This window comes from Ranitomeya imitator, chromosome 2, assembly GCF_032444005.1.
Source record: "Ranitomeya imitator isolate aRanImi1 chromosome 2, aRanImi1.pri, whole genome shotgun sequence".
In the NCBI taxonomy this organism is placed as follows: Eukaryota; Metazoa; Chordata; class Amphibia; order Anura; family Dendrobatidae; genus Ranitomeya; species Ranitomeya imitator.
Genome location: NC_091283.1, coordinates 483,973,170 through 483,999,440, shown reverse-complemented (window position 1 = coordinate 483,999,440; position 26,271 = coordinate 483,973,170). Strand labels below are relative to the sequence as shown.

Here is a 26,271-nt window from a genome sequence, read left to right as displayed (position 1 = left end):
ATAGAACTAGCTAGTCGCTCTGCAATACACAGGTCCTAAACAAATTTCGTGGCATATCAGCCGCGATATAAGTGAACAATAGAGAGCTAATGGAAATGTATCCCCAAAAAAGGGCCCAGAAAACCAAGAGAAAAGAAATAAACTGCAGGCAAATGGATCCAAATGTGCTATAGGAGTAATAATAATTACCTGTATAAGAAAACAAGATTCCAGACAGCAGTCCCAGAGCAGTGGTGTACCGGCGTGCAGAAGGACCTTATATAGGGCAGTGATGCAATATCCTGCCTATCATGTGATGAAGCCGAGGAGTCCCGAAACAAGCCGAGAAGGGACACAGAGAAGTGCGCATGCGTCTCCGGCTCTATTGCTATGACGCATGCGCACTTCTCTGTGTCCCTTCTCGGCTTGTTTCGGGACTCCTCGGCTACATATATTTACACAGTCATGGCCAAAATTTTTGAGAATGACACCAAAATTATATTTTCACATGATCTGCTGCCCTCTGATTTTTATTAGTGTTTGTCTGATGTTTAAATCACATACAGAAATATAATTGCAATCATATTATGAGTACCAATAGGTTATATTGGCAGTTAGAATGAGTTAATGCAGCAAGTCAATATTTGCAGTGTTGACCCTTCTTCTTCAAGACCTCTGCAATTCTCCCTGGCATGCTCTCAATCAACTTCTGGACCAAATCCTGACTGATAGCAGTCCATTCTTGCATAATCAATGCTTGCATTTTGCCAGAATTTGTTGGTTTTTGTTTGTCCACCCATCTCTTGATGATTGACCACAAGTTCTCAATGGGATTAAGATCTGGGGAGTTTCCAGGCCATGGACCCAAAATCTCTATGTTTTTTTCCATGAGCCATTTAGTTATCACCTTTGCTTTATGGCAAGGTGCTCCATCATGCTGGAAAAGGCATTGTTGGGCGCCAAACTGCTCTTGGACGGTTGGGAGAAGTTGCTCTTGGAGGACATTCTGGTACCATTCTTTATTCATGGCTGTGTTTTTAGGCAAGACTGTGAGTGAGCCGATTCCCTTGGCTGAGAAGCAACCCCACACATGAATGGTTTCAGGATGCTTTACAGTTGGCATGAGACAAGACTGGTGGTAGCGCTCACCTCTTCTTCTCCGAATAAGCTGTTTTCCAGATGTCCCAAACAATCAAAAAGGGGATTCATCAGAGAAAATGACTTTGCCCCAGTCCTCAGCAGTCCACTCCCTGTACCTTTTGCAGAATATCAGTCGGTCCCTGATGTTTTTTCTGGAGAGAAGTGGCTTCTTTGCTGCCCTCCTTGAAACCAGGCCTTGCTCAAAGAGTCAGCACCTCACAGTGCGTGCAGAAGCACTCACACCATCCTGCTGCCATTCCTGAGCAAGTTCGGCACTGCTGGTAGTCCGATCCCGCAGCTGAAACAGTTTTAAGATACGGTCCTGGCGCTTGCTGGTCTTTCTTGGGCACCCTGGAGCCTTTTTGACAACAATGGAAGCTCTCTCATTGAAGTTCTTGATGATGCGATAGATTGTTGACTGAGGTGCAATCTTTGTAGCTGCGATACTCTTCCCTGTTAGGCCATTTTTGTGCAGTGCAATGATGGCTGCACGTGTTTCTTTAGAGATAACCATGGTTAACTGAAGAGAAACAATGATACCAAGCACCAGCCTCCTTTTAAAGTGTCCAGTGATGTCATTCTTACTTAATCATGACTGATTGATCGCCAACCTTGTCCTCATCAACACCCACACCTGTGTTAATGGATCAATCACTAAAACGATGTTAGCTGTTCCATTTAAGGCAGGACTGCAATGATGTTGAAATGTGTTTTGGGGGTTAAAGTTAATTTTCTGGGCAAATATTGACTGTGCAAGTACAGTAATTGCTGTTAAGCTGATCACTCTGACATTCAGGAGTATATGCAAATTGCCATTAGAAAAAATGAAGCAGTAGACTTTGGAAAAATTAATATTTGTCTCATTCTCAAAATTTTTGTCCATGACTGTATGTATATATATATATATATATATATATATATATATATATATATATATATACATTTATATATATTATATATGGTAGATCTACCCACCCAACTGCTTAATGAGGTAGTCACAGGAATGTACTAGAGGGGAGATACATTTCACTGAGTTTATTAGCTTTAGTGATATGTACCTGGAAGTTTGCTCCAGCATGTTATGTGCTGAGAGGGGTTAATCAGCCATGACATGGCCAGGTTTTCTTTAAAGAGTAAAGCTGTTCACCATATCTCCGCCCTAGGGTGCGATCCAGGAGGTAAAGGTGAAGTCTCTGGACTGAATGTTTGTTCTGTGTTTGCTCTGATAGTGAAGCTGACCTACAGAGCTGTGCTCTTACTAAAGAGAGCTGAACCCATTTTTCTGAGCTGGCGGATCCCTGCAGTTATACGGACTGTAAGGCTGCGTGTCCACGATCAGGATGGCCGGCGGTATCGTCAGAGCGGCTTTACCGCTCTGCACTAAGCCCCGCCCCCTTCTGGGACGCGATGATGCTGGATGTGTTCACAGCACACATCCGGCATCATCGCACCCATCGCATAGGGCCCTGTGCTATATCTTGCGGCGACGCAGCGACGGCGATCTGAAAAGACGCGCAGCATGTCCGGAGTCGAAGGGCCGCCGCGTGCGTGTTACCACGCATAGTGGAGACGGGATTTCATTAAATCCCCTCCACTATGCTGTAACATCTGGACGCTGCGTGTCTGACGCTGCGGCTCTATGCAGCGTCAGACACGCAGCGTTTCCTGCACGTGGAAACATACCCTTAGGCCGGAGTCACACTAGACCGTAATAGAGATGAGTGCTATGCGATTAAAAAATCGCATAGCACTCGGACCAATGTTAATCTATGGGGCAGCTCCCATCAGCCGTTGTTTTCTCGGCCGTATTATACATGTGAGAGAAATTGCAGCATGCTGCGATTTTCACTGTATATTGGCTGAGAATTGCCAATGAAAGACAACGGGTGTGTGAAAAACTCGCTTACCACATGGACCATCAGTGTGACTTGTGAGAAATACGCACCGGTGTCCTATAGAAAAGCTGTCAATTCAGTGCGATGTACAGTAAAATCACACAGACAGGTTAGAATAGAATAGTGAAATGAAAAGAACCTAGCACTCAACTTGATGCTTTTAATGCATAATTTATTGTAGTAGTACCCAAACGTTTCGGTCCTTCATAACGGACCTTCATCAGTAAACATACTAGTAAGTGGAAAATGAGACCATAGGGTCATGGGGCACTAAAAGAGCAGCGTCTTTAAAGTAAGGCCGGATAGGTATGGTAATACTAGTTAAGCAGAGTAGAGTGAAGCCGCTGGGCGCGACCAATTAGCGAAGTGTGGTTCAAATTCTGCGCCAATTCGCGGCCGGACTGCACCTGTTGCTGATTGGTCACACCCGGCGTGACCAATCAGTGAAGCCAGGGCGAGCTCCAAGTTTTTGAGGTCCCCGGGTGAAAGAGTCTCACAGCCGACTTAGCATATAACACAGCCCACGTAGTATATAGCACAGCCACGTAGTATATAGCACAGCTACGTAGTATATAGCACAGCCAAGTAGCATATTGCACAGCCACGTAGCATATTGCACAGCCACGTAGTATATAGCACAGCCACGTAGTATATAGCACAGCCCACGCAGTATATATCACAGCCCACGTAGTATATAGGGTAGCAGAGCCCACGTAGTATATAACACAGCTCATGCAGTATATAACACAGCTACGTAGTATATTGCACAGCCACGTAGTATATTGCACAGCCACGTAGTATATAGCACAGCCACATAGTATATAGCCCAGCCCACGTAGTATATAGACAAGCCACATAGTAAATTGCACAGCCACGTAGTATATAGCACAGCCCATGTAGTATACAGCACAGCGACGTAGTATATAACACAGCTCACACAGTATATAACACAGCCCACGTAGTATATAGCAATGCAGGCACCATATCCCTGTTAAAAAAAAGAATGAAAATAAAAAATAGTTATATACTCACCTTCCAGGGGCCCCCGGATCCAGCCCAGGCATTTAGCGATGATCCTCGCAACGCTCCATTCCCAGTAATGCCTTGCGGCAATAACCCATGATGATGTACCGGTCTCGCGAGACCGCTACGCCATCTGGGGTCATTGCCGCAATTCATTCTTGGGACCGGAGCATCGCGAGGAGCGGGAAAGGCTGCCGTGGACGCCGGAAGGTGAGAATATAATGATTTTTTAAATTATTATTTTTAACCCCTTATGCCCCGAGGGTGGTTTGCACGTTAATGACGGGGCCAATTTTAACAATTCTGACCACTGTCCCTTTATGAGGTTATAACTCTGAAACGCTTGTTTTCTCGTGATATATTGTACTTCGTGATAGTGGTAAAATTTCTTCGATATAATGTGCGTTTATTTGTGAAAAAAACGGAAATTTGGCGAAAATTATGAAAATTTTGCAATTTTCCAACTTTGAATTTTTATGCCCTTAAATCACAGAGATATGTCACACAAAATAATTAATAAGTAACATTTCCCACATGTCTAATTTACATCAGCACAATTTTGGAACCAACATTTTTCTTTGTTAGGGAGTTATAAGGGTCAAAAGTTGACCAGCAATTTCTCATTTTTACAACACCAATATTTTTTAGGGACCACATCACATTTGAAGTCATTTTGAGGGGTCTATATGATAGAAAATAACCAAGTGTGAAACCATTCTAAACACTGCACCCCCCAAGGTGCTCAAAACCACATTCAAGAAGTTTATTAACCCTTCAGGTGTTTTACAGGAATTTTTGGAATGTTTAAATAAAAATGAACATTTAATTTTTTTCTCAAAAAATTTATTTCAGCTCCAATTTGTTTTATTTTACCAAGGGTAACAGGAGAAAATGGACCCCAAAAGTTGTTTTGCAATTTGTCCTGAGTACGCCGATACCCCATATGTGGGGGTAAACCACTGTTTGGGCGCATAGCAGAGCTCGGAAGGGAAGGAGCGCCATTTGACTTTTCAATGCAAAATTGACTGGAATTAAGATTTGACACCGTGTTGTGTTTGGAGAGCCCCTGATGTGCCTAAACATTGAAATCCCCCACAAGTGACACCAATTTGGAAAGTAGACCCCTTAAGGAACTTATTTAGATGTGTGGTGAGCACTTTGACCCAACAAGTGCTTCACAGAAGTTTATAATGCAGAGCCGTAAAAATAAAAAATAATATTTTTTCACAAAAATGATCTTTTCGCCCCAATTTTTTATTTTCCCAAGGGTAAGAGAAGAAATTGGACCCCAAAAGTTGTTGTGCAATTTGTCCTGAATACGCTGATACCCGATATGTGGGGGTAAACGACTGTTTGGGCGCATGACAGAGCTCGGAGGGGAAGGAGCGCCGTTTGACTTTTCAATGTAAAATTTACTGGAATTGAGATGGGACACCATGTCGCGTTTGGAGAGCCCCTGATGTGCCTAAGCTTTGAACCCCCAAGTGCTTCACTACAGTTTATAACGCAGAGCCGTAAAAATAAAAATTATTTTTTTTTTTCACAAAAATGATTTTTTAGCCCCCAGTTTTGTATTTTCACAAGGGTAACAGGATAAATTGGACCACAAAAGTTGTTTTACAATTTGTCCTAAGTACGCTGATACCCCATATGTGGGGAGGAACCACTGTTTGGGCGCATGGCAGAGCTCGGAAGGGAAGGAGCGCCATTTGGAATGCAGACTTAGATGGATTGGTCTGCAGTCGTCACGTTGCATTTGCAGAGCCCCTGATGTACCCAAACAGTAGAAACACCCCACAAGTGACCACATATTGGAAACTAGACCTCCCAAGGAACTTATCTAGATGTGTTGTGAGAACTTTGAACCCCCAAGTGTTTCACTACAGTTTACAACGCAGAGACGTGAAAATAAAAAATATTTTTTTCCCACAAAAATGATTTTTAGCCTCCCAAATTTTTAATTTCCCAAGCGTAACAAGAGAACTTGGACCCCAAAAGTTATTGTCCAATTTGTCCAGAGTATGCTGATACTCCATATGTTGGGGTAAACCCCTGTTTGGGTGCGCGGGAGAGCTTGGAAGGGAAGGAGCACTGTTTTACTTTTTCAACGCAGAATTGGCCGGAATTGAGATCGGACGCCATGTCGTGTTTGGAGAGCCCCTGATGTGCCTAAACAGTGGAAACCCCCAATTCTAACTGAAACCCTAATCCAAACATACCCCCAACCCTAATCCCAACGGTAACCCTAACCACACCCCTAACCCTGACACACCCCTAACTCTAATCCAAACCCTAATCCCAACCGTAAATCTAATCCAAACTCTAACCCTAACTTTAGCCCCAACCCTAACCCTTACTTTAGCCCCAACCCTAACTTTAGCCCCAACCCTAACCCTAACTTTAGCCCCAACCATAACCCTGACTTTAGCTCCAACCCTAGCCCCAACTCTAACCCTAGCCCTAACCCTAGCCCTAACCCTAACCCCAGCCCTAACCCTAACCCCAGCCCTAACCCTAGCCCTAACCCTAACAGGAAAATGGAAATAAATACATTTTTTTAAATTTTATTATTTTACCCTAACTAAGTGGGTGATGAAGGGGGTTTGATTTACTTTTATAGCATTTTTTATAGCGGATTTTTATGATTGGCAGCTGTCACACACTAAAAGACGCTTTTTATAGCAAAAAAGTTTTTGCATCTCCATATTTTGAGACCTATCATTTTTCCATATTTTGGTCCACAGAGTCATGTGAGGTCTTGTTTTTTGCGGGACGAGTTGACGTTTTTATTGGTAACATTTTCTGACACGTGACAGTTTTTGATCGCTTTTTATTCCAATTTTTGTGAGGCAGAATGACCAAAAACCAGCTATTCATTAATTTCTTTTGGGGGAGGCGTTTATACCGTTCCGCATTTGGTAAAATGGATAAAGCAGTTTTACTCTTCGGGTCAGTACTATTACAGCGATATCTCATTTCAATTTGGCGCTTTTATACGATAAAAACTATTTTATAAAAAAAATAATTATTTTGGCATCGCTTTATTCTCAGGACTGTAATTTTATTGTTTTGCTGATAATGCTGTATGGCGGCTCGTTTTTGCGGGACAAGATGACGTTTTCAGCGGTACCATGGTTGTTTATATCTGTCTTTTTGATCGCGTGTTATTCCACTTTTTGTTTGGCGGTATGATAATAAAGCGTTGTTTTTTGCCTCGTTTTTTTTTTCCTTACGGTGTTTACTGAAGGGGTTAACTAGTGGGACAGTTTTATAGGTTGGGTCGTTATGGACGCGGCGATACTAAATATGTGTACTTTTATTGTTTTTTATTTACCGTAGATAAAGAAATGTATTTATAGGAATAATATATATTTTTTTTTCTTTATTTAGGGATTTTTTTTTTTACAGATGTGGAAATTTTTTTTAAAACTTTTTTACTTTGTCCCGGGGACGACATCACAGATCGCTGATCTGGCAGTTTGCACAGCACTCTGTCAGATCAGCGATCTGACTTACAGCACTGCAGGCTTACCAAGCGCCTGCTATGAGCAGGCACTTGGTAAGCCACCTCCCTGCCTGCAGGACCCGGATGCCGCAGCCATTTTGGATCCGGGTCTGCTGCAATGAGGAGAGGTAAGAGTTGCTTCGGGGGTCTCAGGGAAGCACGCAGGGAGCCCCCTCCCCGCGCGATGCTTCCCTTTACCGCCGGCACACTGCGATCATGTTTGATTGCAGTGTGCGGGGTTAATGTGCCGGGAGCGGTCCGTGACCGCTCCTGGCACATAGTGCCGGATGTCAGCTGCGATAGTCAGCTGACACCCGGCCGCGATCGGCCGCGCTCCCCCCGTGAGCGCGGCTGTTCGCATTAGACGTACTATCCCGTCACTGGGAATTAAGTCCCAGGTCACCTTGACGGGATAGTACGTCATATGGGATTAAGGGGTTAACATTACAGTGGGGCAAAAAAGTATTTAGTCAGTCAGCAATAGTGCAAGTTCCTCCACTTAAAAAGATGAGAGGCGTCTGTAATTTACATCATAGGTAGACCTCAACTATGGGAGACAAACTGAGAAGAAAAAATCCAGAAAATCACATTGTCTGTTTTTTTAACATTTTATTTGCATATTATGGTGGAAAATAAGTATTTGGTCAGAAACAAACAATCAAGATTTCTGGCTCTCACAGACCTGTAACTTCTTCTTTAAGAGTCTCCTCTTTCCTCCACTCATTACCTGTAGTAATGGCACCTGTTTAAACTTGTTATCAGTATAAAAAGACACCTGCGCACACCCTCAAACAGTCTGACTCCAAACTCCACTATGGTGAAGACCAAAGAGCTGTCAAAGGACACCAGAAACAAAATTGTAGCCCTGCACCAGGCTGGGAAGACTGAATCTGCAATAGCCAACCAGCTTGGAGTGAAGAAATCAACAGTGGGAGCAATAATTAGAAAATGGAAGACATACGAGACCACTGATAATCTCCCTCGATCTGGGGCTCCACGCAAAATCCCACCCCGTGGGGTCAGAATGATCACAAGAACGGTGAGCAAAAATCCCAGAACCACGCGGGGGGACCTAGTGAATGAACTGCAGAGAGCTGGGACCAATGTAACAAGGCCTACCATAAGTAAAACACTACGCCACCATGGACTCAGATCCTGCAGTGCCAGACGTGTCCCACTGCTTAAACCAGTACATGTCCGGGCCCGTCTGAAGTTTGCTAGAGAGCATTTGGATGATCCAGAGGAGTTTTGGGAGAATGTCCTATGGTCTGATGAAACCAAACTGGAACTGTTTGGTAGAAACACAACTTGTCGTGTTTGGAGGAAAAAGAATACTGAGTTGCATCCATCAAACACCATACCTACTGTAAAGCATGGTGGTGGAAACATCATGCTTTGGGGCTGTTTCTCTGCAAAGGGGCCAGGACGACTGATCCGGGTACATGAAAGAATGAATGGGGCCATGTATCGTGAGATTTTGAGTGCAAACCTCCTTCCATCAGCAAGGGCATTGAAGATGAAACGTGGCTGGGTCTTTCAACATGACAATGATCCAGAGCACACCGCCAGGGCAACGAAGGAGTGGCTTCGTAAGAAGCATTTCAAGGTCCTGGAGTGGCCTAGCCAGTCTCCAGATCTCAACCCTATAGAAAACCATCGGAGGGAGTTGAAAGTCCGTGTTGCCAAGCGAAAAGCCAAAAACATCACTGCTCTAGAGGAGATCTGCATGGAGGAATGGGCCAACATACCAACAACAGTGTGTGGCAACCTTGTGAAGACTTACAGAAAACGTTTGACCTCTGTCATTGCCAACAAAGGATATATTACAAAGTATTGAGATGAAATTTTGTTTCTGACCAAATACTTATTTTCCACCATAATATGCAAATAAAATGATAAAAAAACAGACAATGTGATTTTCTGGATTTTTTTTTTCTCAGTTTGTCTCCCATAGTTGAGGTCTACCTATGATGTAAATTACAGACGCCTCTCATCTTTTTAAGTGGTGGAACTTGCACTATTGCTGACTGACTAAATACTTTTTTGCCCCACTGTATATGTTTTTACTATTGATGCTGCATAGGCAGCATCAATAGTAAAAAGTTGGTCACACATACAGGGTTAATGGCAGCGTTAACGGACTGCGTTACACCGCGTTATGCTGCGGTGTAATGCAGTCTAACGGACTTCTAAAATGCTATGTGGGCGCTGACTGGAGGGGAGTATGGAGGGGGCACTGACTGGAGGGGAATAGGGAGGGGCCAATTTGCGGCTGGACTGTACCTGTCGCTGATTGGTCGCACCCAGCTGACCGTGACCAATCAGCGACGCGGGATTTCCGTGACAGAGAAACAGACGTAAGTGGACCTTAGACGATTATATATATAGATAAATAATCAGTTGTGCTCAAAAGTTTACATACGCTTTCATGACCTTTTTTCAGAGAATATGAATGATAACACCAAAGCTTTTTCTCCATTCATGGTTAGTGGTTGGGTGAAGCCATTTAATGTCAAACTACTGTGGTCTCTCATTTTAAATCATAAGACAACCTAAAACATCCAAATGACCCTGATCAAAAGTTCACATACCCTGGTGATTTTAGCCTGATAACATGCACAGAAGTTGACACAAATGGGATTGAATGGCTGCTAAAGGTAACATCCTCACCTGTGACCTGTTTGCTTGTAATCAGTGTGTGCATAAAATGTTATCATTCATATTCTCTGAAAAAAGGCCAAGAAAGCAAAAATTTTGCCGGGTAAATGTAATACATATACATACTTAGCATGGAAATTAATTTTAGGAAAAAATGTGGCACTCTTGGCCAGTGGCCATTTTACTTGAGGTGAATATTAACCCCATTTTACACCATCTGTTCTTGGCTGTTAAATCTTTCAATATTGTGTCTTTAGGGGGCTTAGTTACCACTGTATAAAAAATATTCTTGCCTTATATGCTCTTTGAAAGCGTAGGAAGATGGGGAAGAAAGCTGATGGGCCAGTGGTCTTGCTGTTCTCACCAAAATATCCAACAACCGCTTCATAAGCTTCCTGAAAGCGAAAAATAACAAATATTTATTAAATGTATGTCATTGTGACATTGTTTCTTACACTAGTTCATAAAACCCTGTCCCTAACAGTGGCCATGTGCATTAGTCAGTTAAACCTGCCAGTTTTGTTTGTGTATGGGTTTACTGATTTCTTCCTCAGCGGCAGATAACCAGGGAGAAGAAGGCTGGAAGAAAGAAGGGTTGGCGATGTTGGACTTTAATATGCCAAATCCATTTGTTCTCATGGGAGATACATTTTTGTCAGCATTTACAGCCCTGTTCCTGTTAAGAACTGTTGTAAATGTGGTGGGGAAACTTCAGAAATGACTGTTGGCAGATAGCTATCTTAAGGTGAATGGCCTCCTGTTAAGTAGTTTGCCATGTAGAAGAGCAGGTCCTGGGATTCAAGCAGTGAAAGTACACACATATTACAGTTTAAGAAACAAAAATTCAAACAGACTGACTATAAGCACCAGTTCTAGGTGTATCATGCTGCCTTTACATGCTCCTGTCTGTCTTCTTCACCCTTCTTCCATTCTGGCTCTTAGGAGGCCCCAAAACCATCACTGAATTATCAATGCTTCCTATTCCGGTTGTCAAACTTAGATAATCTGTAGCATACATAGACTAGAGGACCACATTACACCATATTAGGGTCCCATTTTGATCTCTGTTGAGTTTTGCTGCCCAGGAGAGAGAAGTCTGGTATTTGTTTCCCAATTGTTACCCCATTGATGACTCATGGGACATTTCTTCACCAACCTCCTTGCTAAAAATGCAGTTCCTCTACTTTGTTTGGGGTCCCACCCCCTGTGTTCAAGGACCCCATACAGTCGCTTATGCATGATGCCCTTCTGTAGTGTTTACATCCTAGAAGGTAATCATCTTGTGTTTAGCTTGGATCTGTGGTTTAGTGGATGTATAGGACCAAGTCCTCCAACAAGTGTGCACCGACCAACACAGGAGTGCTGTACATTCCTTGGTAATTCCTACGTGTGTAGCCTGTAGTTACCTGCGCTGTCTTGGAATCAGCTGCAAGCCTTGACATAACATCCATGCTGGATTTCAGAAACTCCTTGAGGGTGACACTGTCATCTTGCTTTGTAAATTCTTTCTGGGCTTGTTCCATCCCAGTCTGGAGCGAACGGACGTTGGACAACACAGCATCCAGAGACACTAAGGAGATAATGCACATAATAAAGTCATCTGGACTTCCTCTGGGCTGAAGTGGGCATTAGAGAGCAAGTAGGTAGGAAAAAGTTTCACAGCACTTTATACTGATGAGGGATTGCCTGATAAGCTCTGTGTGTTATTCGGGGACTTGTTTCACGTACAAAAACTTTTATTCATACGAAATTCCAAATATACCTGTAGCAGCCTTTTCCAAAAAGTGCAATTCTGACTGAAAATCGGCCAGATGCGAATACTTCTCTTTAATTGTTCGCACCAGGTAATGCAGCAATGTCTGCTTTCTGTCGGTGGATTTGGTATCCAAAAGCTACAAAGGAAAAAAAATAATTTTAGACATAACTACAATATAGGGCAGAAAATAAGTATTTGATGCACTACCAATTTTGCAAGTTTTCCCACCCTATGAATGGAGAGGTCTGTAATTTTTATAGTAGGTACCCTTCAATTGTGAGAGACAATCTTAAAACAATTCATAAAATCACATTGCATGATTTTCATATAAGTAATTTGCATTTTATTGCATGCAATTACTATTTGATACACTAGAAAAACAACATATTTGATACAGAAACCTTTGATTGCAATTTCAGAGGTCAGACGTTTCCTGTAGATTTAAACCAAGTTTGCACACAATGCAGCAGGGATTTTGGCCCACTCTTCCCTACATTTCTTATCCAGATCTTTCAGGTTTTGGGGTTGTTGCTGGGTAACGCTGAGTTTCAGTGAAAGATGTTCTATTGGGTTCAGGTCAGGAGACTGGCTAGGTCACTCCAGGACCTTGAAATGCTTCTTATGGAGCCACTCCTTAGTTGTCCTGGGCAGCCCTGGCTGTGTTTTTTGGGTCATTGTCATGCTGCAAGACACAGCCACTACCAATCTTCAGTTCTCTTACTGAGAGAAAGAGGTTGTTGGCCCCTTTGCAGAAAAGCAACCCCAAAGAATGATGTTTCTGTTTCCCCACCATGCTTCACAGTTGGGACGGTGTTCTTGAGGTTGTACTAATCCTTCTGCCACTAAACACGGTGAGTGGAGTTGATACCAAAAAGTTCTATTTTGGTCTCCTCTGACCACATGACCTTCTGCCATGCCTCCTCTGGATCATGACAATGGTCATTGGCGAACTTCAAATGGACCTGGACATGAGCAGGTGGACCTTGCATGCCCTGCAAAATTTTAATCCATGATGGCGTAGTGTGTTACGCAAAATATTTGAGACTGTGGTCCCAGCACTCTTCAAGTCATAGACAAGGTCCCCCCGTGTAATTCTGGCTGATTTCTCACCTTTCTCAAGATCATCCTTACCCCACAAAGTAAGATCTTGCATGGAGCTCCTGACTGAGGAAGATTGACAGTCATCTTGTATTTCTTCCATTTTCTAATAATTATGCCAACAGTTGTTGCCTTCTCACCGAGCTGCTTGCTTTTTGTCCTATTGCCCATCCCAGCCTTGTGCAGGTCTACAATTGTGTCCCTTGTGTCCTTAGCCAGCTTTTTGGACTTGGCCATGGTGGAAAGTTTGAAGTGTGATTGATTATGTGTGGACAGGTTTTATACATCTAACAAGTTCAAACAGGTACAATTAATATAGGTAATGAGAGCAGAGTAGGAGGGCATCTTAAAAATATTCACTGCTCCCCACGCCCATAGTCCCTCCACTGCACTGAAGTCAGCGCTGAGAGCTGGAAGAGACTATGGCTGTGGGAAGCAGTGAATATTCATTGATCTTTAATAATGAGCACAGTAACTGCCATCACCGACTTCCTGCAGGGGCTGGGAGATCACGTGTGCTCGCTATTAAAGAGAATCAATATTCACTGCTCCCCACCCTCTTAGGAGAGGAGAGCAGTGAATATTCATTCTCTTTAGTAGCGTGCACACGTGATCGCCCAGCCGCTGCAGGAAGCTGGTGGCTGCGGCTAACCGTGATCCTTCACCAAATTTCACAGTGGGTGCAAGACACTGTGGCTTGTATGCCTCTTCAGGTCTCTGTCTAACCATTAAACAACTAGGTGTTGATCTGGGGGGATGCTTGAGCAAGGCTGGAATTGGGCAGGTTAATCTTTGCGAAGGACGTATGAATTAAGCCGCATACAAGGTTATTCTGGAAAAACAGTTGATTCCTTCTGCTGAGGCAATGTTCCCCAACTCTGAGGACTGTTTTTTTTTTCAGCCGGACAATGCGCCATGCCACATAGCTAGGTCAATCAAGGTGTGGATGAAGGACCACCACATCAAATCCCTGTCATGGCCAGCCCAATCTCCAGACCTGAAGCCCATTGAATACCTCTAGAATGTAATCAAGCGGAAGATGAATAGTCACAAGCCATCAAACAAAGAAGAACTGCTTACATTTTTGTACCAGGAGTGGCATAAGGTCACCCGAAAGCAGTGTGATAGACTGATGGAAAGCATGCCAAGACGCATGAAAGCTGTGATTAAAAATTATGGTTATTCCACAAAATATTGATTTCTGAACTCTTCCTGAGTTAAAACATTAGTATTGTTGTTTCTAAATGATTATAAACTTGTTTTCTTTGCATTATTTGAGGTCTGCAAGCAATGCATATTTTTGTTATTTTGACAATTTTCATTTTCAGAAAATACAAAATTTATTGCTTGGAACTTTGGAGACATGTTGTCAGTAGTTTATAGAATAAAAGAACAATTTACATTTTGCTCAAAAATATACCTATAAAGAGAAAAATCAGACAAACTGAACATTTTGCAGTTGTCTCTTAATTTTTGCCAGAGCTGTATATTGCTATTGGTTCATGAAGATGAATTCTACCCAATATTATGTATTTCATTAGGTGCTGCTATAATTTAATATATGTCATGTAAGGCCTCATAACTTATACTCTGCACTATAGGGGACAGCAGAACACCTATGGTGCTGTAGGCACTTAAGGGCCCATCCATGATGTTATTCTACCACGTAAATATACTCTGTGGGAATTGGGTTCTAATCTGTGTATTTTTAAACAAAAATAAAATGTCCTATTCCTTAAATTTTGTAGGGAGACACAAAGTAGAGTATGGGCTCAGAACATATAAATCACAGGATCATGCCAAGATTACCCACTAGTGAACGTCCAAGCACAAGAACTCACCACATCCAAAGACTGGAGCCGGAATCCATATGCTGCTCCTCTCTTACTGCTGTTCATGAAATTGCCAAATGCCAGAACCAACTGCCAAAAAAGTTAAGCAACCCAGTTGTTAAAGAAGACTGGCAAAGGTAGTGGGCACATACATAACGTATAATTGTCAATTATTACCTCCAGGATCCCTTTTAGCTTTTCTGAAGATTTGACTGAAATTGATGCCGCTATCAGGGCATTAAGTTGCTAGAGGAAAGAACAAGTGGAACGTCACTAGTCTTATTTAAATTTTATCTACTGTATTTGTTTAGGTTATTTATTTCATTGATTATTTTTTCATCTCTAAAAGTTTGAGAGATTCCAGATGATCTCTGGGAGCATTCTAAAGACCCTGATAGCCGTCACACAGAGTTTAGAGGACAGGAGGCCCAGGACACCAGTCCTCCTGTTGGATTTCAGGCAGTTTCACTTGAAACCTCTGTTTTCTCACTCTTTTGGCAAACCTTATGGATATGCCATGCGTCAGATGTAGCTATCCCTTTGATAGTTGCCTTTTCACTTTCAGTCTGCTTTCATTTTACCAAGTCTTTGAATTTCTAACACACCGTCCCTTGCCTTTCTCTAATTTAAGTAAACTAGAACATACTGTAGATATATCCAATGTCAATCAGTCACTACTATCCTCCAAATAGTCTTTTACATAGGGCCATGTGCACTAACCGGTGTGAGGCGTGCAGTGGTGTCTGGAAAGCTGGAGATGAAGATCATGGTGTTCACCCTCTCAGAGAGCCTAGGTATGGCGCAAAGATGAACCATGAATCTGTCTTCTGCCCCCAACTGGTCAAGAGGCTTTTCATCCTTCAGATAACGAGAAATTTGCTGTCTTTCCCAGTCTGTTGGTAGGAATCTGGAAAGGAGCTCCAGAAAGTCCACGTTAAGGCCCTCCATATCATACCTACAGTCAGAGAGTTATTAGTACCAAGATAGGGAAACCTTTAACCTGCAGATGATGTTGCATCCTTATTTTTTTTAACCACTTACGACTGAATGGCAGCAGTGATGGCTTCGGGTGTCAAACCTCCTTTTTTGAGAGTAATTGCAAGGTTCTTGGCTCGATTTGGGTCAATGAGAGACACTTTACTTGGCTTGTTCTGTGCAGAACCGACTTTCTGTGAGAACTTACTTGGACCTGTACCTTGGGCTTTGGTCTTAAATTGGTTCTCAAAGTCACTCATATCAAGTTCCTGATAATGAGGGAAAAATATAACACCAATTAAAGAGTAAAGTAACTATGATGATCTTATTATCCATCTATTTATCAAAGTGAAGTAGTAGGATTTTCAATACCTGAAGCACCTTGTCATCATTTAGCTGTGTGAATACAGTTCCATTGATCTGTGTGGGCTTTAGAGCCACCCAGTTGAGAACAGGCATTCTGCATTTTGGTTGGATTGTTTTCTTTATGCTGACACCTAAGAATAGGACATTGGAACATAAGAAAATTGATTGAATAAATCAAATCAAATTGCAACAAATTTGGCAATTTGACCTCCAAAATTTCCTAATCTTACCATTAGGCATAGATGGAGCAGGCATGCCAGGTGGCGGTGGAGCAAGAGGTCCACCAGGGGGTGGTGGTGGAGCAGAAGGGCCTCCAGGTGGTGGTGGTGGAGCAGGCGGACCACCAAATGGTGGTGGAGCACCAGGTGGTGGTGGTGGAACAGGTGGACCACCAAATGGGGGTGGTGGAGCAGGTGGAGCACCAGGTGGTGGTGGTGGAGCGGGAGGTCCGCATGGTGGTGGGGATGGTGGTAGCGGTGGAGGTGGTGGTGGTACGGAAGTACCATCCATAGCATCAGAAGGTGTTGAGGGAATTCCAGATTTACCACTAGGTACAACCTGAGATTGCATTAATTCTGGTGCATGGCAGAAAGCATCTTCATCCTCATTCTTGGATCTAAAAAGTGGAGGAGCAGCAGGTATTGTGGCAGACCATGATACTGTATGTGATTTGGAAGCAGAGCTTTCATTATACTCTGGCTCTCGAAGTAGAGGAGCAGGTGAAGCAGTCGGGATGTCTGACTCCAGTGCTGTTAATAATGGTAATGTGGACACATGGGTGTCAAGTGATACTTCTGGCTTATGAGAAGTGATATCTGGAATAGAACACACAATGTAACTCTTTCATATTTTCTAGTAATGTAGACAAATAATGTGTATTATGTGACTTACCTGGTTCCGATACTATAGTCAACCTGATGGTTGATGGTGAAGCTGGGCATACACTGGTGGTAACAGGAGACCCTATGTTGTAACCGACGGATGATGGTTCCTCTGTGCAGGTGTCTCCTGCAGGTTCTACCCAGAGGACTCCTTCTCCTTGGTCAATTGACTGCAAGGTTGTAACGGTCTGATGACTAAGGAGGAAGGATTGTGATTGACTTGTCTCCTGGAGAATAATAGAGACATACTCTAATGGTAAAGGATTCATGTTTATGATGACACAGGATGTCGGGTGATCATGTTAAATGGTCATGCCCTAATATAAATTACAGTTACCTTTGCTTTACTCAGCTCTTTTCGAGTTTGGTCCAGTTGTTTCTCCAGCTCTGCCACCCTTCTCATATACTCATTCTCTGTTTGCTGTAACTTTATCGTCAGCTAAAGAGAGGGGGAAGAGATTTACAAACCTCATATTATTAATGGTGTCATCCCCCCCCCCCAAAAAAAAAAAAAAAACAACCCAAAAAACCCTGAACGCCCTGTAGGTAGTATAGTAAAATGCAAGCTGGAATATTTTTATGTGCATAGTATGAAACTGTTATTTCTATATAGCTAAGTAAACTTCTAAGAGTCTCTTTCAGACTTCCTTTTTCTGAACAGTTCTGGCAACCGTTTCCTCATGTAGGATTTGCAATCAATATTCACTCTGTGTACAACCCCTTCATCCCAAGTACTGCATGAATACAGATTGCAGTCCTCAGTGGAGAAGGCAGATTTCAGAACATTGAACTTTTTGCACTGCAGTAGATGATCACAAGTTACCATCAGTTTTATAGTGAATTCGCACAACAGAATGGTTCCATTTAGCTGAATGAGTCTTTCAGAAAACTATTATGCAGAAATAATATTTGCAACTGTGAACCCGTACTAGCTAAAGATTTCTACAATACTCTGCCATGTGTAAATATAACCATGTACTCCAGAGCTGAATTTTCAATTCTGCAAACTACAGTTCTCCAAAAAGTTGGTGAATCTTGGTGCACCAGTGCTTCCAAAGGGTCTCATGTTTACGATATTCTATCATTAGATGGAGAAATGGAAACCACATGCATATTCCAGGGGCAGGAAGAGATGTGTTGTCGTCACGTCAGGATTTATAGGCATAACTGTAGGGAAACATTTTTAATCAGTGCTTGAACCATACCTCATGCAATCAATGTTCCTTTAGGGCAGCCTTAAAGAAGACCTATTACTTGCTCAAAACAATTGCATTTAATACATTTTAAAATTCCTTGAGCAGCTCTGAGGAGTCTGTGGCTCGTTTCCGTGTTGTGCTATGTTCCTTCATCATGGAGATATTTCCATTTGTTGCTTTTGGAGCTCAGAAAGTGAAATGTCTGCTTGTAGCACAACTAGGTATTTCATCAGAGTCTTCTCTGCTGGTGGCTTATGTTTCCACCAGTAGTGTAGCTACCTGGGGGGGAGGCAGAGTGTGCAGTGGCCCGGGTCCTGCGCTCAGAGGGACCCACCCGGTTGTACGCTACACTTTACTGTATCGGTATGCAGAGTCGCATGTTGGGACTTTGACATTCTGTAAGTGTGCTGGCACCTTGGCCATTGCATCAACCTGCTGTGTATGAGAGCGGTAGAGTAGGGACAACTACGCGCTGGTCTGCCCGGTGGACTCTCCAGGATCCTGGATTAGGTGAGTATATGATTTTTTGTTATTTTAAAACTTATTGTGTAACTATAATTGCATTATATATTGAGTTGGACCCTCGTATGGTTGGGAGTGGGACTCTCATACATTTTATGGGCAACTGTGGGGGGTCCTCAAAGTGTGGTGGCCGTTATATAATGTGGGAACCATCATATAGTGTAGGGACTATTGTGGCGGGCCCTTATATAGTATGGGTGCTAATGTGAGGGCCAATATACAACTTGGGGACTAATGTGGGGGTCAGTATATAGTGTGAATACTATTGTGGGGGGCCCTCATACAGTATGGAAACTAATGTTGGGGCTATTAAAGTGGGGATTAATGTAGGGGCCATCATAAAGTGTGGGGACTACAGAGGGGAACATCATACAGTGTGAATACCACTTTGATGAGCATTCAAATCTGTTTTGGGGCGCACTGAGGACACCATACTATGTGTAGGGGAGCTGTACATGGGGGAACTTAGGGGACATTATTAAAGAGATTTTCCATTACTAATTTCACCCCATTTCATTGGTCCTAACTGGTGATGTACACGGTACTCGGGTTTTCCTAACAAACGGGCAACCCCCACATATATTCAGGCTGTTTACCAGCCGCAAGTCATGAAGCTGTGTAATCTTTGAGCACGCCCAAAATACTCGGAGACCACCCAAGCATGCTCGGAAAACCCAAGTAATGAGCACACTCACTCATCACTAGTCCTAACGCTTCCCAACTGCCATATTTTAATAAACTTAGTACCTGCCCTGCTTCTGCAAGCTCATCTCTCTGTGGGTCATATAGCTTTCTGGTTTGATTATGGCTCTGCTGCTTTCGATATGGAGACTGGGATCGGACAAACAAAACAGGGAATGTAACTGGTAGAGGCGGTTATACATATAGGTGAGTGACAGCAGTCCAGCATGCTTGTTCAGAGCTGACTTCACTCTCCTCTCTGCTTGGATGCTGCTTTGAAGTACTGTAAGGAAGAAGACCGGGCTGTGGGTGCTGGCAGAGCACCGTATCTGGAACTGCTGGGGCCACTCCTCTTGTTGCACGGAAATTAGAGACGGAGAGGACTGATGACCTGCTGAGAGGGGGCGTGGTAAGCGAGAGGACAGGAGAAGTTCTCGCCAGAGAGGAGAGAGAGGAGGCACCTGTTGTGTGCCGCAGGTAGAGTTAGTCCGCACACTAGTGAGAGGAATTAAGGGCGGCGCACGCTGAGCAGGAGAGTATTGTGCAGGAATCCCAATTGCAGAGCAAACCGAGTGGGAGAGTGTTGTGCAGAACTCCCGATTGCAGAGCATGCCGAGCGGGAGATTGTGGTAAAACACTCCCGGCTGCAGAGCAGCGTGATGGATTAGGGGCTCAACAGGTCAGACCGGTGACCACCAGGAGAGTGCACACGGATTTGTTGGGCGGGGAAGCCTGAAGGTCGTAACGCCGGCATCTGCTGGCATTCAACTTTCGTTTTTGGAGAAGTGATCAGCATCGGACTTATGATAAGTGAAACAGTTAAATGCATAGACTGTGGCCTTAAGTTATCCTGTTCTTCGCGTTCTTTAGCTTAAAACCCTTTTTTTCCCTGCGAGGAGAATTCCTCCTGTGTTAATTTAACCATACCTCTGTTAACCCTTGCTCTGCGCCTCTATGTTACTGCATCCATTTACCTGCTTTACATTGCCATCCGTTCAGCTGGCAATCCCTATGATTGCTGATCATTAGAAAGTATATCACAAAGCTTATCAGCTTAAGGGACGGCACCTGTAAGCTTGGTCATATGTGGTGCTGACTGCGTCTGCTGATGCTTTGAAGTGCCATCTCCAAGTAGAGAGGAGAGTGAAGTCTGATCTGACCATGCGTGCTCGACTGGTGTCACCAGGGCCGGCGTCAGCACCCGGCACACCGGGCAAATGCCGGGGCCCTGGGGAGAGAGGGGGGCCCACTCACGCTGTCATAGATACAGCTGGGAGAGCAGAGCAGGAGATAACGTGCTCTCTCTGCCCACAAAGTCACTGCTGGCTGCGTTCTCTTAACCCCTATGTGCCAGCTCTGACACAAGCATCTTCTCACTCAGTGAGTGCAGCCAGGCAGGCACACATAGGGGTTAAGAGAAGGCAGCCAGTGTGACATTGTTTGTGGGCGGAGAGAGCACGTTCTCTGCTCTGCTCTCCGCCCCTGGCTGGCTGCTGTGCTGCTGAAGTTATGAGGCAGATTCAGGAGGAGCTCCTACCAGTGCCTGAGTGAGTGGCGCTGCTATATACTACGTGGGCTGCGCTGCTATATACTATGTGGGCTGCGCTGCTATATACTACGTGGGCTGCGCTGCTATATACTACGTGGGCTCGGCTGCGCTGCTATATACTACGTGGGCTGCGCTGCTATATACTACGTGGGCTCGGCTGCGCTGCTATATACTACGTGGGCTGCGCTGCTATATACTACGTGGGCTGCGCTGCTATATACTACGTGGGCTGCGCTGCTATATACTACGTGGGCTGCGCTGCTATATACTACGTGGGCTGCGCTGCTATATACTACGTGGGCTGCGCTGCTATATACTACGTGGGCTCGGCTGCGCTGCTATATACTATGTGGGCTGCGCTGCTATATACTACGTGGGCTGCGCTGCTATATACTACATGGGCTGCGCTGCTATATACTACGTGGGCTGCGCTGCTATATACTACGTGGGCTGCGCTGCTATATACTACGTGGGCTGCGCTGCTATATACTACGTGGGCTGCGCTGCTATATACTACGTGGGCTGCGCTGCTATATACTACGTGGGCTGCGCTGCTATATACTACGTGGGCTGCTATATACTACGTGGGCTGTGCTATATACTACATGGGCTGCTATATGCTACGTGGGCTGCTATATACTACGTGGGCAGTGTTATATACTACATGGCTGTGTTTATATGCGATCATGAATCGGGGTATGTGTTAAAGGGGGGCCCACTGAGACTCTTTCGCCCGGGGCCCTCAAAAACCTGGAGCCGGCCCTGGGTGTCACTCAAATAGATGTAGCCCCAACCCCCACCTGTGATGTGCCCTGGTCTGTTTGTCCGATTCCAGTCTCTAGATTGGAATTTGCAGAGCCAGAATCAAAACAGAAAGCTATATAACCCAGATAGATGAGCTTACAGGAGCAGGGCAAGTAATAAGTGTATTAGAAAAACCTTGAGAGTTATAAAGTACACCCACAGTGCAAGGGAAATGGGACACTATTTACTTATGGGGTGCCAGGGTATGAGAACACAGCAGCCCCTCGCCCATGACTACCACCCTGTGTACCTTACAGTGGCATACAGCAATCTTATAGTGTGCTGCTCCCAAAGTTACCCTTCAACCCCAGTCTTAATATGGACGATCCTTTTAAATCGCTCTATATCTTCTGCTTGTTCAAATGCGTAGCTGACCTTGCTAGTAAGAAACCATGTCCACAAAGCAATATATAAGCAAAGCAGCCTTCAGCACAACTGTGAATGTAGCTGCAGACCGTGCCTGTGTTGTAGAATGGTGGTCCTCCTGACATCACTTACATGTGCTACATCTCCCTGTAGGTCCTCTACATGCTCCAACATCTCATGTTTGTTCTCTGTATCTTCTAGGAGGTTGTTCACATCAAAGATATTATCAAGATAAGCCTGGATTTGGACCTGGAGCCTCTCGCTCTCTGTATGCTTTAGACCCTGAAATATAGAAGAAAAACCCTGAGGATTAAGGGGCACAAGGACAGTAAACTTCCAGAAGAAATTTCCTTTCTATAAGCCAATTATATAACACTAGTTGCATTTACGACCATAACATGTCCTGTCCATTACTTGTATATGTATTATATTGTGAATATGCGGGAACCGACCTCAAGGTATTCATCCAACCCCAAAAGGGAGAATTCATACTGCAAGTAAACCCGGAAATTCATGTTTTTCACAGAATGCACCACAATGTTGATGAACTGCATGCATGCCACCTGCAAAAGGAGAGAACAAGTTAAACAATATATGTTCATGAACGAATTGACATTTTGGACACATCAGGCTACAGCTTACTTTGATAAGGGATTATATATAGTTTTCTTTTATTTTTGTTATTTTTTTCAATATTGTGCTAATAGGTATCTCTTCTCCCTTTTGTCTCAAAACTACTGGAACAGCATGTTCATCTTGAAATGTCCCCCCACCTCTCCACCTGCTCCCTCTTTGACCAGTTACAATCTGGCTTCCGACCTCATCACTCTACTGAAACTGCCCTAACTAAAGTCACCAACGATCTACTAACTGCCAAGAGCACGCGACGCTACTCTGTCCTCCTTCTCCTGGACCTGTCTTCTGCCTTCGACACTGTGGACCATTCCCTCCTGCTACAGATTCTCTCATCTCTTGGCATCACAGACTTGGCCCTATAATGGATCTCGTCATATCTAACTGACCGAACATTCAGTGTCTCCCTCTCCCACACCACCTCCTTCCCACCCCCCTGTCTGTTGGTGTTCCCCAAGGCACAGTTCTAGGACCCCTACTCTTCTCCATCTACACCTTCGACCTGGGACAGCTCATAGAATCCCACGGTATGCAGTACCATCTCTACGCTGATGACACGCAGATCTACCTATCTGGACCTAACCTCACCTCCTTACTGACCAAAATCCCACAATGTCTGTCTGCTATTTCAGCTTTCTTTTCTGCTCGCTTTCTAAAACTGAACATGGACAAAACAGAATTCATCAACTTTCCCCCATCTCACTTTACCCCTCCACCAGACCTATCCATCAATGTCAATGGCGGCAAACTTTCCTTTCCCCAGTCCCACATGCCCGATGCCTCGGGGTGATCCTCGACTCTGCCCTCTCTTTCAAGCCATATATACAAGCCCTTGCCTCCTCCTGCTGACTCAAACTCAAAAATATTTCCCGGATCCATGCATTCCTTAACTATGAAACCACAAAAACACTAGTGCACGCCCTTATCATCTCCCGCTTCGACTACTGCAACCTCCTACTCTCTCTCCCCTCTAGCACTCTGGCACTCCTCCAATCTATCCTACACTCTGCTGCTCGACTAATCCACCTGTCTCCCCGTTATTCCCCAGCCTCTCCTCTATGCCAAGCCCTTCACTGGCTTCCTATTGTCCAGAGGCTCCAGTTCAAAACCCTAACTATGACATACAAAGCCATACACAACCTGTCTCCTCCATACATCTCTGACATGGTCTCCCAGAACTTACTTACACGCAACCTTTGATCCTCTCAAGATCTCATTCTCTACTCCTCTCTTATCTCTTATTCCCACAACCGCATACAAGACTTCTCCTGTGCTTCCCCCATACTCTGGAACTTTCTACCCCAACACATCAGACTCTTGCCTATCATGGAAACCTTCAAAAACAACCTGAAGACCCACCTCTTCCGACAAGCCTACAACCTGCAGTGATCCTCAGTCTACTGATCCGCCGCAGTCTACTCTCTACTAGTGTATCCTCACCCATCCCCTGTAGACTGTGAGCCCTCGAGGGCAGGGTCATCTCTCCTTCTGTACTTGTAAGTGCATTGTTTGCTCACGTTTATTGTACCTGTCCATATTTGCCCCTTTTGCATGTAAAGTGCCATGGAATAAATGGCGCTATAAAAATGTATAATGATAATAATAATAGGTATTCATGAAAATTAGATTAGAATTGCATTTTAGTAAAACATGCTATAAAGGAACACTATGTCAAAGCTAAGGCTAGGTTCATATTGCATTAATGTGACCGCGCTAACGGACAGCGTTGCACGGCAAAATTAACGCCGTGCAACGCGTCCGTTAGCGCGCCCATTAACAGCAATGGGGACGCGCATCACTAGCGCGTGGCATTTTCGGCACGTGCTAGCGATGTGCCGGTGTTTTGTGGCGCGCCCGATGTCCGTTCCCCGCTCTCGCAGATCGGAGATCTGCGAGAGCGGGGACGTTTAACGCGACCCCATAAAACAACATTGCGTTAGCGCAATCTGCTAGCGCTAGGCGCTAAACGGATTGCACTAACGCAATATGAACCTAGCCTAAGGCTGTGTTATGTTTCGTGCTGGACCTGAGGGGACGGAGTTATGATTCTTGTATGTTTTATAGCAAACTGTGTCATGCTTTGCTAATCCTAATGTAGTAGAGGGTCTATATCCCTTCCCCCATACACATTAGACTAATGTCGGCTGAACCTGCCGATATCAACAGGTTCAGCGGAAACTCTAATGCAGGGATGTGAAAGTCAAATACACAGGGGGCCAAAATTAAAAACTTGGACAAAATTGCGGGCCATCTTTAATTTTTATTAAAAACATGACTACAATTGAGGAGGTTACAATTTAGGAGGTCCTTATCAAATATAACTATGAACCTAACAAATATATATCTCTCACTACAGAGGATCAGTAGAAACAAAGGATACCACTATTTCTAAACAAAGGTTTGGTGGATATCCACAATAAAAGAGAACGCTATAACCAACAAAACAGAACGCTATAACTGAGAGGCTGCAGTCAAAAAATATAGGATATATAAACCTTCCCTATGAGCGTTCAATAGTTGGAGGTTTTAATGGTTAACAGCCTGGTGCATGTATAGTCTAATTCTCATACCTGTATAATGCTGCATCAAGTTGCCCTGTGATTCCTGGGGTAAATGCCTCCGGTATGTATAGTTCCTGTGCCGCTCTTGGACTGGAGCGTGCAGAGAGGAGGAAGTGTCGCGACGGGCAGAGCCAGAGGCGCCCCGGCCGGTAGCGTCCCTGGTTACACGAGGAAAGGAGGAAGATGGCCGATGTTGCTCAGCCGCTCGACCTGAAAGTGACGTCACTTTTCCTACGGAGACACCGATATATCCTATATTTTTTGACTGCAGCCTGTCAGTTATAGCGTTCTCTTTTGTTGGTTATAGCGTTCTCTTTTATTGTGGATATCCACCAAACCTTTGTTTAGAAATAGTGGTATCCTTTGTTTCTACCGATCCTCTGTAGTGAGAGATATATATTTTTTAGCGCGGTATTTTTAACGCTTATTATTTGTGTCCAATTAATTGACAGAGGTCAGCACAGCTTCTGTCTAAATACCAGCTGCTTTATTGTACCCCCTCTTCTCCTTCATATACGTGCAGCGCCAGTGTGGTTATTGGTTAAATAACTATGAACCTTTTATATAGAAACAAAGTTAAAGGATGTGCCCCCCTCCATTCTGGGCCCCTTCCTATAATAATGCCTAATCCCCCAATCCTGGACCCCTTCATATAATAATTCCTAATCTCCTAGTTCTCGGTCATTTCCTATAAGAATGCCTAACCCCCAGTCCTGGGCCCCTTCCTATAATAATGTCTAATCCCCCAGTCCTAGGCCCCTTCCTATAATAATGCCTAATCATACAGCCCTGGGCCCCTTCCTGTAACAATGCCTAATTCCCCAGTTCTGGACCCCTTCCTATAATAATGC

At 44.1% G+C, this 26,271-nt stretch overlaps 1 protein-coding gene across 1 annotated transcript in view; it reads right to left on the bottom strand.

Moving 5' to 3' along the window:
- FMNL1 (formin like 1) overlaps nt 1-26,271 on the bottom strand; it is a 97,619-nt gene that overhangs the window by 5,643 nt on the left and 65,705 nt on the right. Inside the window, exons 11-23 of the mRNA XM_069751374.1 lie at nt 22,679-22,789; nt 22,359-22,508; nt 17,446-17,547; nt 17,119-17,335; nt 16,458-17,042; nt 16,234-16,358; nt 15,928-16,130; nt 15,607-15,841; nt 15,064-15,132; nt 14,896-14,976; nt 11,963-12,092; nt 11,607-11,770; nt 10,494-10,595 (exon numbers count right to left, since the gene is read on the bottom strand). Coding sequence (XP_069607475.1) covers nt 10,494-10,595; nt 11,607-11,770; nt 11,963-12,092; nt 14,896-14,976; nt 15,064-15,132; nt 15,607-15,841; nt 15,928-16,130; nt 16,234-16,358; nt 16,458-17,042; nt 17,119-17,335; nt 17,446-17,547; nt 22,359-22,508; nt 22,679-22,789 — 2,274 coding nt within the window. The remainder of the gene's footprint in view (nt 1-10,493; nt 10,596-11,606; nt 11,771-11,962; nt 12,093-14,895; nt 14,977-15,063; nt 15,133-15,606; nt 15,842-15,927; nt 16,131-16,233; nt 16,359-16,457; nt 17,043-17,118; nt 17,336-17,445; nt 17,548-22,358; nt 22,509-22,678; nt 22,790-26,271) is intronic.